This window comes from Ochotona curzoniae, unplaced genomic scaffold (genome assembly GCF_017591425.1).
Source record: "Ochotona curzoniae isolate NIBS_2020 unplaced genomic scaffold, NIBS_Ocur_1.0 scaffold_4701, whole genome shotgun sequence".
In the NCBI taxonomy this organism is placed as follows: Eukaryota; Metazoa; Chordata; class Mammalia; order Lagomorpha; family Ochotonidae; genus Ochotona; species Ochotona curzoniae.
Genome location: NW_024467122.1, coordinates 76,006,080 through 76,019,196, shown reverse-complemented (window position 1 = coordinate 76,019,196; position 13,117 = coordinate 76,006,080). Strand labels below are relative to the sequence as shown.

General features: G+C 43.8%; 1 protein-coding gene across 2 annotated transcripts; it reads left to right on the top strand.

Annotated features, from left to right (window-relative positions):
* The first annotated feature begins 224 nt into the window (after positions 1–224).
* Positions 225–8,756, top strand: BCL2A1 (BCL2 related protein A1). Of its 2 annotated transcripts, none has more exons than XM_040968590.1 (2): positions 225–879; positions 3,881–4,489. In XM_040968590.1, the coding sequence occupies exons 1-2, from the start codon at positions 460–462 to the stop codon at positions 3,986–3,988; spliced, it is 528 nt and encodes a 175-aa protein (XP_040824524.1). In that variant the 5' UTR covers positions 225–459; the 3' UTR covers positions 3,989–4,489. The 2 variants fall into 2 exon arrangements, with proteins under 2 accessions (XP_040824524.1, XP_040824523.1); XM_040968589.1 differs by lacking the exon at positions 3,881–4,489 and adding an exon at positions 8,055–8,756 and having other exon boundaries at positions 258–879.
* Positions 8,757–13,117: the final 4,361 nt, after the last annotated feature.

The following is a 13,117-nucleotide window of genomic DNA, read 5'->3' as shown; positions in this document are numbered from 1 at the left end:
GCAATTTTTTTAAAAAATATATACCTTATACCTATGAATGAAATTGCTGGGGCTTTTGGTAACTCTGTATTTAGCTTTTTAAGGAACTTGCAAGTCCCCACGCCCCCCACCTCCCACCCAGACAGGAGCTGTATCCTCTCCATTCCCACTAACAACATACAAGTATCTTAATTTCTGCTTATCTTTACAATTACCTTCAAGCCCTACTCACAGGATGAGGAAGTAGTTGTGGTTGAGACATTTTCCACTTTCATATTTAAACTCTTTCACCTACAGCCTACGCAGGAGAAGTGACTAGGAGGAAGAATGGATGCTCTGCTGTGATGCAAAGAGAAATTCCACCAACTTTCACATACTGTCATGTGTCACTGCCCTGTCAAGCTCTCTGTCAGTGTTTGCTGCTCAGGGCTCCGGAGACTTCGTGGCTAGTTATTGGCACTGCCCTGCCAGCTGGGGGAGATGAGTGACTGCGAGTTTGGATATGTGCACACACTGGCTGAGGACTACCTGCGGTGCATCCTGAAGATACCTCAGCCTGGACTGGGACCAGGCAAGACATCCAAGGTGCTGCAGAATGTCGCCTTCTCAGTCCAGAAAGAAGTGGAGAAGACTCTGCAGCCGTACCTGGACAGTGTTGATGTTGTGTCTGTAGAGGCTGCAAGGACAATCTTTGACAAAGTGATGGAAAAAGAGTTTGAGGATGGCATTATCAACTGGGGCAGGATTGTGACCATATTCGCTTTCGAAGGGGTCCTTGTCAAGAAGCTTCTACAAAAGCAGATGATTCTGGATGTGGACACTTACAAGCCCATCCCTTATTTTGTGGCTGAGTTCATAACGAAGAACACAGGAGAGTGGATAAAGCAGAATGGAGGCTGGGTATGTGTGATGGAAAGTTTTCTTTGTTGTTGTTTACTGTGATATTGGCTTTGGGAGCTGCCCTGCTGATAATACCAGCACTACCATAAACTGTCCCCCTAAGGGCACTACTTTCCCTGGGTGGTGGTTTTAAAAGATTTTCATGTTTAAAATAGAAAGGAAAAAAACAAAAACAAAAACAAAACAAAAAACCCTCCCTGTCTTAATTCCAATGAATTCTAGAACATCTTAGCTGCAAGATATTCGAGTTTCAGTTTTTATTCCTCACAGTAGTGCTGTGCAGATGCTATCATCTGGTGCTTAGCTTTTCCTGGGCTGGTCATGTGTAGAACTAGTACAGACATAGCTGGTGTGATGTGCTGTTATAACTGGATATTCCTTCAACCTGCAAAAGACAGGTGCAGAGTTTTACGAGAGTTCAGTTGTTACAAAATGATTTTAAGGATTCCACTTCAACAACCTTTGAGCTGTTAAGACTTGTTGATAAGTAATGGATTTTTATCACTGACAAGAGCCTCTATTTAAGAATTTTCCAGCAAGAATTTATTTTCTAATCAGGACCTCCAAAGCTGAATCTGTATAAAGGCCTATACTGGGACTCGTTTTGGTCAGAAACCTTTCACAGATAGATATGCATGCTTTCTTTTATGTCTCAGTAGATTTAATATTTAATTATTTATCTTAAAAGATATATATGTGTGTCTATATATATTTCAAAGGCAAAATGTCAGAGAGATGGGTGGAGACAGAAAGAGGTCTTCCAGCTGCCCAAATGCCCTCAATAGCCAGGGCTGGGTCAGGCCAAAGCCGAAAAGCCCAGAATTTAAGCCGATCTCCCACATGGACAGCAGGGACTCAAACATTTGGGCTGTCATCTACTGTCTCAAAGATACATTAACAGGAAGCCAGATCAGAGGTGGCGGCACTGGGACTCGAACCAGCAATTTGACATGGGATGGATGCAGAGCTGCCAAGTGGCAGCTTGACCCACTGTATTACAATGCCTGGCCTTAATATTTATTTCTTAAAAGCATTTACTTTCTCATCTCACCAACCCCTAATCTGGGATTCATCTCTCCTGAGAGACAACTACTGTTAGCAGTTATCTTCCAAACTCTGTCGACTCTATAGAAAGTAGAGTACTTCTTGACAAAAACAAAACATTTTTTTCCATAAATACAAATAGTACATGCTACTTATTCTGTCATTTTTTTCATTCAAGAGTATATAAAATATGACGGGCATTCAAAAAGGTGGTGTTAAAGGTAGCTTAGTTAGTACGAAAATTCTTTGAAAGCCACATGTACATTTTCTGTCATGTGTTGTTCATGCACTGTCTTGGAGACCTGGGTTTTGCCACTTTCTTTGCCTGTCACTTCTATTTTCTGCAGACAATTTGGAGTCTACATTTAGTGTTTTTAGAATGTCCCATGCATTCTGTCATCTATAAGTGCTAGGGGTTTTCTGGTCATTTATAACTGATGGACATTTAGGTTATTTCCAGATTTTGTGCTCACAAACAGCACTTTGTTGAAGACCTTTACACAGTCTCTCTTCCCTTGCGTGTAGGCGTGTTATTCTTGGGTGGATGTTTGGTTAATAGAATTATTAGATCTTGCCTTCCAGAGTGTCCTGCTTCCAAGGTTCATTTCCATCAGCAGCTTGTCAGAGCAGCCTACACTTCCCCTTATACCAGCTGATTAACATTAGGTTACACTTCACTGGGGGCAGGTGTCCAGCACTGTGATTAAAGATGCCACTCATATTGGAGTAGCTGGGTTCGAGTCTTGAATCCGCTCTCTATTCCAGCTTTCTGTCTGTTTGCATCCTGGAAAGCACTGGGGTGTGGTGTAAGTGGGTTTGTGCCACCTGTGCAGGAGACCTGGACCGAATTCCTGGCTGCTGGCTTCAGCCTGGCCCAGTTACACCTATTATGGGCATTTAAGGAATAAACCAACAGATGAGAGATCTCTGTGCCCTGAGAGAAATATCTGTCTTTCTAACAGATATGTCAAGTTTAAAAAGATTTAAAATATTTAGTTTATTTAGTTTTAATTCCTGTTCCCTTGAGTATTAATAAGGTTAAATAGCTTTTCATGATTCCCGATCATTTGGTTTATTCTTATTTAGGGGTTGCTATCAGTCCTTTGCCCATTTTCCTGTTTATTTTTTCTTAGTGATTTGTAGGGAAATTCTGAATATTCTGCAATTTTATGTATGTGGCAGGTATATTCTAGCCTACAAAGTATCTTTTAAAACCACAGGTTTCTTCAGTCATGAAATGTTTAAAAGTTTGATGCAATCACATTGACTCATCTTTGATGTCTTTTCTATTTGGTTCGAGGTCTTTCTGCACAGTAATAAGCTTGACCGCAGTCACTCCCTGTGCTCAGTCACTTTCTTCTTTCTAAACTCTTAACTCGGACCTGGGTGAAGCCCAGATGCTTGGCTCTGCCTTCTCCTGGCTGGAGGTGGGAAGCCCTGCTGAGGGACTGGTGGAAATTTCAGCTGCTTCATACAGGTATCCAGGGCAGGCAAATGTTCTCTAGCACAGAGGTCCACATAACAATCTGGGGGAAAACCACCAGCTGGAAAGCTCTGTGTGGGCTTGGACTGTGTCCCCAAAGCCTTGGAACACACAGGTGGTGAATGAAAATTACCTAATAGTTCAACAATTTGGTAATCAGTGTTGTGAGCTTCTGGTCCTCATAATTATTGTGGAGTAGAGCACTGTCTTAGGGAATTTCTAGAAATGGACTTCTCCTGTGCAGATGCTCTAGGAGTATGTGTGACCAGCCTTCCTAGGAGAACACCTCTTTAAAGCTGTCATTCTAAGCCACCTCACTGCGTCGTTTCTGCTTCACAGGAGTTGATTGTGTTGATGACAGGTGGTGCTTTTCTGCGAATCCACATGTGCTGGTACAGCAATCTGATAGCTGCTTTTCAAAGTGATGGTGACAGATCTGCAAATGAATGCATTTCCTGTGTGTGTGTGTGTCAGGGGGAGATGCACAGTCACACTTCTATGATGATAGAGAGTCAGGAGACCCACAGAGAGGAAGAGTGGAAGCAGTTGTGGGTGCCCACTTTCCATGTTTTACTCTTCTGAGGAAACTCAAGAAATCAGAAATCATGAGACACCAATCTATAATTAAATTATAAAAGTGCTGAGAGAATTTATGAAAAACTTTGCATCCATACGTGGTATGTGAGTTGAGCACTGGCCTGGCCAGTGGAGATGCTGGTGAGGACGCCCATGTCTCAGATGGAAATATCTGTCCTGACTCTAGGTTCCTGGTGAGGCAGACCCTGGGAGGTGGCAGACCCTGGTGAGGCAGACCCCTCCAACCACCTACGAGAGCTGGAATGAATCCCTAGCTCCTGATTTCAGCCCATTGTTGTAGGCACAGGGGGAGAGAACAAGCAGATGGAAACTCTGTCTCATTGTCTCGAAAAATTGTATATATTTTTATTTTTCTTAAAGGAAAGTGGCATGTAAACACACAGAATGAGAGCACTGACTCTGAACAAAACGGACCCCGAGTTCATTTCCGGGCTCCAGTGTTTGCTATTTGTGTACTTTGAAGAAGTTACTTAACTTCCCCAAGTCTTGTTGTCTTAACTGTAAACCCTAGAGAGGATTGCAATTTATCCCTTGGAACTAGTATAAGAATCTAATCAGTTAATACAAACAAAGCACCTGGAACAGTTCCATCAAATGAACACACAATATGGGTTTGTAGTTATGGTTCCTTTTAGTAAATATTGCCTGGTTTCCCCTGAGAGATTCTGTTTAAAATATATTCTCCATAAGTTAGCGAGTCAATTAGCTAGATATTGATCATCAAGGATGCTGTATTAATGATGACACTGCTTATCTCACTCCTTAGCCACTTTCTTGTTTTCATCTTATTCCTTTCTTCCCTCTCTCCCTCCCTTCCATTTACAGCTGTTCCCTCCTTTTTTAACCTTCCCCCATAGTTACCATTCTCTCTGTCCCTTCTGCCAATTTGAAGTGCGAATAGGATGGGCTCTTCCAAATTTATGAGAATGAACATTTTACATAAATTTCTCATTGGAGGGCTAGAGTTTTTTTTTTTTTATGTCTTTGGCGTGCATCAGAAAATGCTGGTGCCTAAAAGCTCTTCTGAAATGTGCTTGAGGTGGAGCTCATCAGAGACCCAGTGATTGTTCTCTGCTGAGCTAGTTGGGCTTGCCTTTCATTCCCCTCCCCCTGTGCTAGTGGAGTAAAAAGAATAAGGGGTCTTTGGCTGCAGGTAGGAGACAAGGTGTCATCTCAATGCACCACATATTCCCTCAGGCTTAGCACTGACTGAACCTGTGGCACAGAAAGCCCTCAACCCATACTTGTGCATGGAGCAATTGAATCAATTAACATTGAAGCTGGAAATTTGAACCCTGGTCTTCTATTCATTAGAGGCATGGCCTTGGCTAAGTCACTGAAATACCTTGATATTCAGATTCCTTCCATAAAGTGTATAACAAGATGATGTAATATAATAATAATATACATGCATATATAAAACAAATGAAGACAATAGTAGCACAGTTAGAAGGGTTAAAAGATGTTTCTTTTTTTGAAGATTTATGTATTTATTTGAAAGGTAGAGTTACAAAGAGATCTTCTATCCACTGGTTCACTCCCCAGAAGACCACAAATAACAAGGGATGGGCCAGGCAGAATGTGGGAGACTGGAACTCCATCTGCATTTCCCACATGGGTACAGGGGCCCAAGCACTTGTGCCATCTTTGGCTACTTTCTCAGGAGCATTAGCAGGGAACTGGAAGTATAGCAGCCAGGACTCAAATCAGCACCCAAAAGGGATGCCCATGCTACAGGGCATGTCTTAACCTGCTGTGCCACACTGCTGACCCTGAGAAGGCATTTTTGTAGAAATACTTTGTAAACTGGCAAATACTGTGCAACCATGAGAGTTATATGGGGAATTCTAAGAAGTTTAAATATCTATTTCTTAAAACTATTCTAAATCCAAAAAAGAAAGCCCCTTCGAAAGTAGGAAAGTACAGTCAAAGTTGGTGTTTTCCCAGCAACTGTCATATTCAAAATTTTCCTTTCTCCTTGCTCAAAGTAATGGTCTAATTAGTTTGAGGTGACACATGTGGGTGTAGAGATATGCAGATAATGGGCTACAAGGAAAAGCCTGATTCAAATCATGCAGAAATGCAGGCGCTGACCCATGTGATAGAGGAAAACACTGGGTCCTCTGAGTTTTACACAAAAGCTCCCCAAGCTGGAACATCAGCCCTGACCCCTTGCCCTTGTCTATCAGCATGTCCTGTGGGCTACTTTTGACGTAGAGTCTGTCCAGTGCCTCAGTACCTCTCTTCTCTCACTTGACTACACCTGTAGCCTTTGACGAGGTTCCCTGCCTCCATCCTTCATCTGCTATGTATGACCTTTCCTCCATATAACAGCAGGAGTGATATTTTACTGCTTATTTATTTAGTTGTGTAAAAAGTTTGAATTATACTGACTTATTGGAAAGAGAAAAAGTGAGCTTCCATTCGCTTGTTCACTCCCCCAAATGTTCTCAAAAGCTGAGACTGGTCCAGGCAGCGCCAGGAGTGTGAAAATTGATCTGGGTCTCCTGCATGGGTGGCAGGGACCCAAGTGCTTGAGCCATCTCCTGCTGCCTCCTGGGGCACAGGTTGGCAGGAGACTGGAATTGTGAGTGGAGCTGAGACTCAAACCCAGGTACTCCCATACAAAATGCAGGCATCTCAAGTGGTATCTTAACCATGCAGTCACCCCCAGAGTGACAGCTTACAAAGCTGGATTGGATCATGCCCTGGCCCAATCAAAGCACTCCAAGATGCCCTTTCTTTCAAACTCCTGACTGCTGTATTCTGGCCTCGACTGAGCTCTCTGATCTCCTTCTGTAAACCAGCCCTATGCTTTCCCAGCCCCAGCCTGTCAGGACAGGCCCAGCACACTCTGCCCTCACGGCCTTTGCACTTGTTACTGGTGCAGCCTTGACAGTCTCTTCTTCCCTTCAGGTCTCTGTTCTTGTCCTCGGAGAAATCGTCCTTGATTGCCCCATCTCTCTCTCTCCGAGAGCTGGACATCTGCTGATCTGTCTACTGGGTTCTGTGTTTACTAACGGTTGCTGTGATGGGAATGGGAGCTTAGTAAGAGCAGAGACTGTGCTTGGCTCAACGCTGTCCCCATTGCTTCAGATGGAACCTGGCTTGTGGTCAATGCTCACTCAATATTTCCTGAATGAGTAAATGAATGGACACTCTTAAGAGAAGGGAAATAGCAGCATGGTTTTTGCCTACATTGTTAAAGAAAAATCCTGGAATTGTGCTTTTCTTGGGATTATTGATATGATATATGTGTTTATATATTTTCTGCTGCTGCATCAGAGACCATAGACAGGGTCAATTGTAGAGAAAAACTCACTTTATGGAGGCTGCAAGTCCAAGATGAAGGTGAGCTATTCTTCATAGAGTTATTTTGCGATGTTATAGTGGTAGGTTCATCACACGATGAGAGAACAAAGAGGAGTGTGTGTGGGGGAGAGAGAGAGGAGAAAGAGAGAAAGAGAAAGAAAGAAAGAAGGGACTTAGCTTCTTTGTTCAATTATTAACCCACCCTCCCACTCACAGCTTCATCTGCTTCTGAGGGCAATGCCCCCATGGCCTGATTATCTCATAAGACCTTCACAAGGGTAGTAAAAGTTCAACAGGAGTGCTGGAGGGGACATGCAGTTATGGTCATACGGTGTAGCAGTCTATGCCTTAACTTTCTGAAATCATAGTAGCTAAAGTTAACAAACTGTCACCATTTCCAGCAAGAATCACACCTGAACATACCTTATTTCCTACTGCATGCCTAGCAGGATGCTGAATTCAAAAGTACTTCCTTCTGGTCTCCTGTGTGGGTGGCATGGACCCAAACACTGGAACCATCATCTGCTGTCTAATATGGGGCACAGGACCAGGAAGTAGGAATTAGAAGCAGAGTCGGGACTTGAACCCAGGTACTCTGGATATGGAATGTTGGCATCTAAGTGGCATCTTAGATGCCAGCATTCCCATTCACATGATTTTAAATGAAGTTTCTTTGCTTGTTGTTCTGGTGCATTTAGCCTCCACTCATTCTAAAACTGTCAAATTTATTCTTTTCTAGGAAAATGGATTTGCCAAGAAATTTGAACAACCTAAATCTGGTTGGCTGATTCTTCTGGAAATTACAAGACAAATCGGCTCGATGGTGTTGCTCTTGAGGAAGTACTGCTGATCTGGGGGACACCCTGTACTGGGACGTCTGCCTGAGCTCTCTGACCCTTGTGAGAGCTCTCGCTGGCATGAAGGCTTCCACTTCTAAACAAACAATTTTAGTGAAGCAACTTCAGTTGCTCTCATTAATGGGACATTTATGCCCGGTGCAATACATACATACATAATTGTATTTATGCATAAGTTGTTTCTTAGCTTTCTCGATCTGTCCAAAAATTGTGCAAAAAAGCCTAAAGCTTGATACAGGAAGTAAGTATCAAACTACAGGCTGCTAACCAGGAAGGCAGCATCTCCAGGGTATGGCTACGACCCCACAGTCATTCAGTGTGTCACTGGGCCTAAGACTGCATAGCGGGGAAGGGCTACTGAAATGCACTCTGTGGGGAGCAGCAGGTCACAGCTCAAGGAGCTGGTTGTCTGCTGTACCCACAGGAGATCCCATATTGAATACCTGACTTCTGGCTTTGTTCTGGCCGAACCTTGGCTGATGGGGCCATCTGGGGAATGAACCAGTTCATGGGAGCTGTCTCTGTGTCTATCTCACAGTCCTTCAAAGAAAATGAGAACAAATAAAATTTTTTTAAAAAAAAAATTGTCCAGACCATCTTTTCTCCAAGGCAGTCATAAAACTGGAAAATATTACTCTAACTTCCTCTGACCTTTCTATGTAACAGTCAGCCATAAAGAAATTCTCTGACTAGTTGGTTCGACTTCTGACTATGTGGTTTGACTTTAGGCCATAAGACCCCCCACATCTCGTTGTGGGTTTAATGAATCTATTTTTTTTAAATAAAGGCTTTTATGAACCTCAGCTCTATCTCATGCTACAGACAAAAATTAAAACAGATCACAGATCTAAATACCACAAGTATACAACCTCTAGAAAAAACTACAGAAGCAAATTTTCATAACCTTAGAATAGGGAAAAATTTAAATGGAAGAACACAAAAAGGGGCCAATGTGGTGAAGCAGGTTGAGCTCCCCATAAAGCGTGAACCCACAGTGGAGTGCCGGTTTGAGTCATAATTGCCCAGCCAGCTCTTTGCTCATACACCTGCAAAAGCAACAACAGAAGATGACACAGTACGTACGACTCTGCTACCCATGTGGGAGACCCAGGTGGTGTTCCAGGCTCCTGGCTTCAGCCTGGCCCAGCTTATACATTTGGCCATTTGGGGAGTCAACTAGCAGATGCAAGCTCTCTTCCCCTACTCCCTCAAGAGAAAATAAATAAATCTTTTAAGAAAAATAAAAGAACATGAAAAGCCTGAACTAGAAAAAAAAATCTTGGTTATTTATGACTCATCAAAACTGTAAAAGCCAACTCTTGAAACCACACCATTAACAGGTCAATAGGAAGGGGAGGGGTGCAACATTGTGGTACATGGGGTCAAGCCACTTAAGCTACTGGCATTGCACACTGGAGCACTGCTTTCGGTCTCCCTTGCTTTGCTTCCCATCAAGCTCCCTCCTGATTCACCTGAGAAGGCAGCAGAAGATGGCCCCAATACCAGAGTCCTTGCCAACTACATGGGAGATTCAACTAGGCTCCTGAGCTCCTGACTTCCACCTGGCCCAGCCCTGGCCACTGTGGCCATCTGCAGAGTCAATCAGCACCTGGGAGACTTGCTTCTCTGTCTCTTTACCTTTCTGATAACTAAAGTCTTAAATTAAAAAAAAAACCCTCAAAGGAAGAGCTTAGAATTATACTTCAATATAGCCAGGAAGCCAAAACCAAAAAGCAGTGGCCATAGACACAATGCGAGATAATATATACCACACTAATATGCAGGATTTGGATCCAGAATATCTACAGTACTCCTAAAATTCAATGACAAGATGACTATTAACCTACTTATTTATTTATTTATTTGGAACGTGATTTTTTTTTTTTAAAAAAAAAAAAAAACGATTTATTTATTTTTATTGCAAAGTCAGATAACCAGAGAGGAGGAGAGACAGAGAAGATCTTCTGTCTGATGATTCACTCCTCAAGTGACTCCGGTGCTATGCTGATCCAAAGCCAGGATCCAGGAACTTTCTCCAGGTTTCCCATGCGGGTACAGGGTCCCAAGGCGTTGGGTTGTCCTTGACTGCTTTCCCAGGTCACAAGTAGGGAGCTGGATGGGAAGTGGAGCTGCTGGGATTAGACCTGGCGCCCATATGGGATCCTGGTGTATTCAAGGTGAGGACTTTAGCCACTAGGCCACCGCTTTTAAATGGGTAAGAACTTTAGTATTAAAGAGCCCTCCAAATGGCCATAGACATGGAAAAGAGGCTCAACCCCAGTCACTGTTGTTGGAAAAACTCACATTCCAACAATGAGGAAAGACCACAGCACAGCCACCAGAAGGGTAATGTGAAGCAGCCCGCTGCTACAAAGCTCCATGTAAAGTGCATGGGACTCTCTTATTTTATTCACATTTATTTATTTTGAAAGAGTTTTACACACACACACACACACACACACAGATCATTCATTAGTTCCTGGATGACTATAGTGGCCATTGCTGAGCCAGGCTGAAGCTAGGAGCCAGAAGCTTCAACTAGTCTTCCATGTGGGTGGCAAGGGTCCAAGAACTTGGGTTATCTTCTGCTGTTTTCCCCAGGTCACTAGCAGGGAGGTGGATTGGAAGTAGAGCCTCTGGAACATAAATTGGTGCCCATTTGAGATGGTGGTGTTGCAGGCTGCAGCTTTACTAAACTACTGTGCCACAACACTGCTCTCAGAACTAGTAATGTGATAAAATTGTACAGTTACTGTAGAGATTTCTTATAAACATGCTCCTGTAAGATCTGGAAATTCCACTCCTAGGAACTAACCCACAAGGAAAGGAAAGCATCTGTTTATACTTTTAGTGAAGAGTAACTCCATTATTGGTCCTGAAGAGGGACAAAACCCCATCATTTTGGAGCTGGTGCCATTTTGCATACCTTCTTCCGCTAGGTCTTGGGCTCCTTCCTGTGATTCAGGTTTGCAAACTTCACACCCTTTAGTTCAAGTTTGGTTGTCCGCCAATCCACTGTACTCTCACGCCAACGTACCTGACAGACCTATCCACCAACCCTTTCTGTCTCGTCCACAGCCCTCTCTGCGAATCCCTCACGGCCCCGGGCTCCCAATTCTCTCGCTCTGGTAACAAAAGCAGGTTCCTGTGTGCCTTTTTTGCCTCCACTCACATCTGCAGCCATCTTCCTGGCTGGATAAAACCTGCGGGACTCGCTGATCTTATGTTTCTGGTTTGTGGTGACAAACTAAAAAGGGCTAACATGGGCCCGGCGCGGTGGCGCAGTGGTTAAGGTCCTCGCCTTGCACGCCTGGGATTCCATATGGGCGCCGGTTCTAATCCCAGTGACCCCGCTTCCCATCCAGCTCCCTGCCTGTGGCCCGGGAAAGCAGTCGAGGACAGCCCAAAGCTTTGAGAACCTGCACCTGAAGAGGCTCCTGGCTTCGGATCAGCATAGCATCGGCCGTTGCGCTCACTTGGGGAGTGAATCATCGGACGGAAGATCTTCCTCTCTGGTTCTCCTCTCTGTATATCTGCCTTTCCAATAAAAATAATTATCCATATAATTATCCATATAATGGATAATCCGGTCATGAAAAGAGGTGCAATCCTAGTAGAAGCAATGGAATGGACACATTTCCCTAACGTGAGGTTCAGTGAAGAAGAGCGTCACAAAACAATATCCAGTATATATTAGCATTGATGTGAACTTGTGCAAAACACAGACTTATCATAGTGCTCTGATGGCAGGAAGCACACCAGTTGCTGCTGTGCTGGGGCTGTGGGGTTGACTTCCCAGTGTAATAAAATGTTCTGTGTCTTTGTGGCCATTATGTGTACACAGAAATTTGTCAGAACATCTGGAGATGGATGTTTACAATGGGTACATTTCACTGTAGAGAAATAGAATCTCAGTGATATTTAGAGAAACATTTTGTGAAAAATAATGAATGTTCTTTAAACAAACAAACAAAAGAACATGAAAGCCAAGCAGAATGCTATTGGTGCTGTGAATAAAACCAGCAAATGCTATGAAGTCATGCCACTGTCAGTGTGAGTTAAACCTCACTGACTGTCTTCTAGGCCCTCGTTGTGTGGGTTGGGTTCCTGTGTGTCAGCTGGCATCCCTTCTCTGGGCTGCAGGATTTTCTGCTGAGTGTCTTGTCCCTTCCTCCTGGACACTCTCCTGCCTCCTTGCTTGCCTACTGCTCATTTGTTCTTTGAATTTCAGTGTGAAGTTCATACAGGAATGCCTCCTCTGGCTAGAGTGCATTCCACTGTGGTCTGTGAAAACATTATTAACCCAGTTACAGCATTATAGACATGTGATTTAGAAACCAATGCATCAGAAGCTGAATTCCATGAGGGCAGGAAGTAAGGTTGCTTGGGTTTACAGTTTTATCCCAGAGCCTACGTGAGGAGCCCAAAACATGGAGCACACTGGCCTTGGGTCAGTAACAGTGAAGCCTGGGAGAAGCCATCCATCATATTCTCAGGAATGGCATGGAAGACAGTGAGTGCTTTTGGCTGGCTGATTTTGATGAGCTAAGAACTCTTGCTACGGAAGTTCTATCATCTTTATGACAGCCCTCTGGGTTCCCATTTGATCTTTAGAGAAAGAGGCTTAGCAGCGGTAAGAAACTCACTCCATGTCAGAGTGAGGAGACAGGATCAGAAGTAGCAGGGGACCTCCCAGTGGACTCCAGAGCAGGTGCTGGGCCTCCTTTGGATGCCACTCCCCTTCTCTGAGAACTCAGCATTCCACCCATCTCTCTTCTAACTGGGAAAAAAAAAAATGAGTGCGGCCTTGGGCAGGCAGCTAGGCAGCTTCACTCTCCACCCTTTCATGTGTTGTTAGAGTGTGGGTAAAATGCTATTATTGGGCAGTGTGAGGTTCCTTTGTGTAGAGAAAACTACAACTTTGCTAGCCAGGAGGCGCCTGGAC

What these genes read in the sequence shown, in the direction of transcription:
- BCL2A1 (XM_040968589.1), top strand. Translation starts at nt 460, where the DNA reads ATGAGTGACTGCGAGTTTGGATATGTGCACACACTGGCTGAGGACTAC. An exon ending in TAAAGCAGAATGGAGGCTGG is followed by an intron (nt 880 to 8,054) that starts GTATGTGTGATG and finishes ATTCTTTTCTAG; the next exon opens with GAAAATGGATTTGCCAAGAA.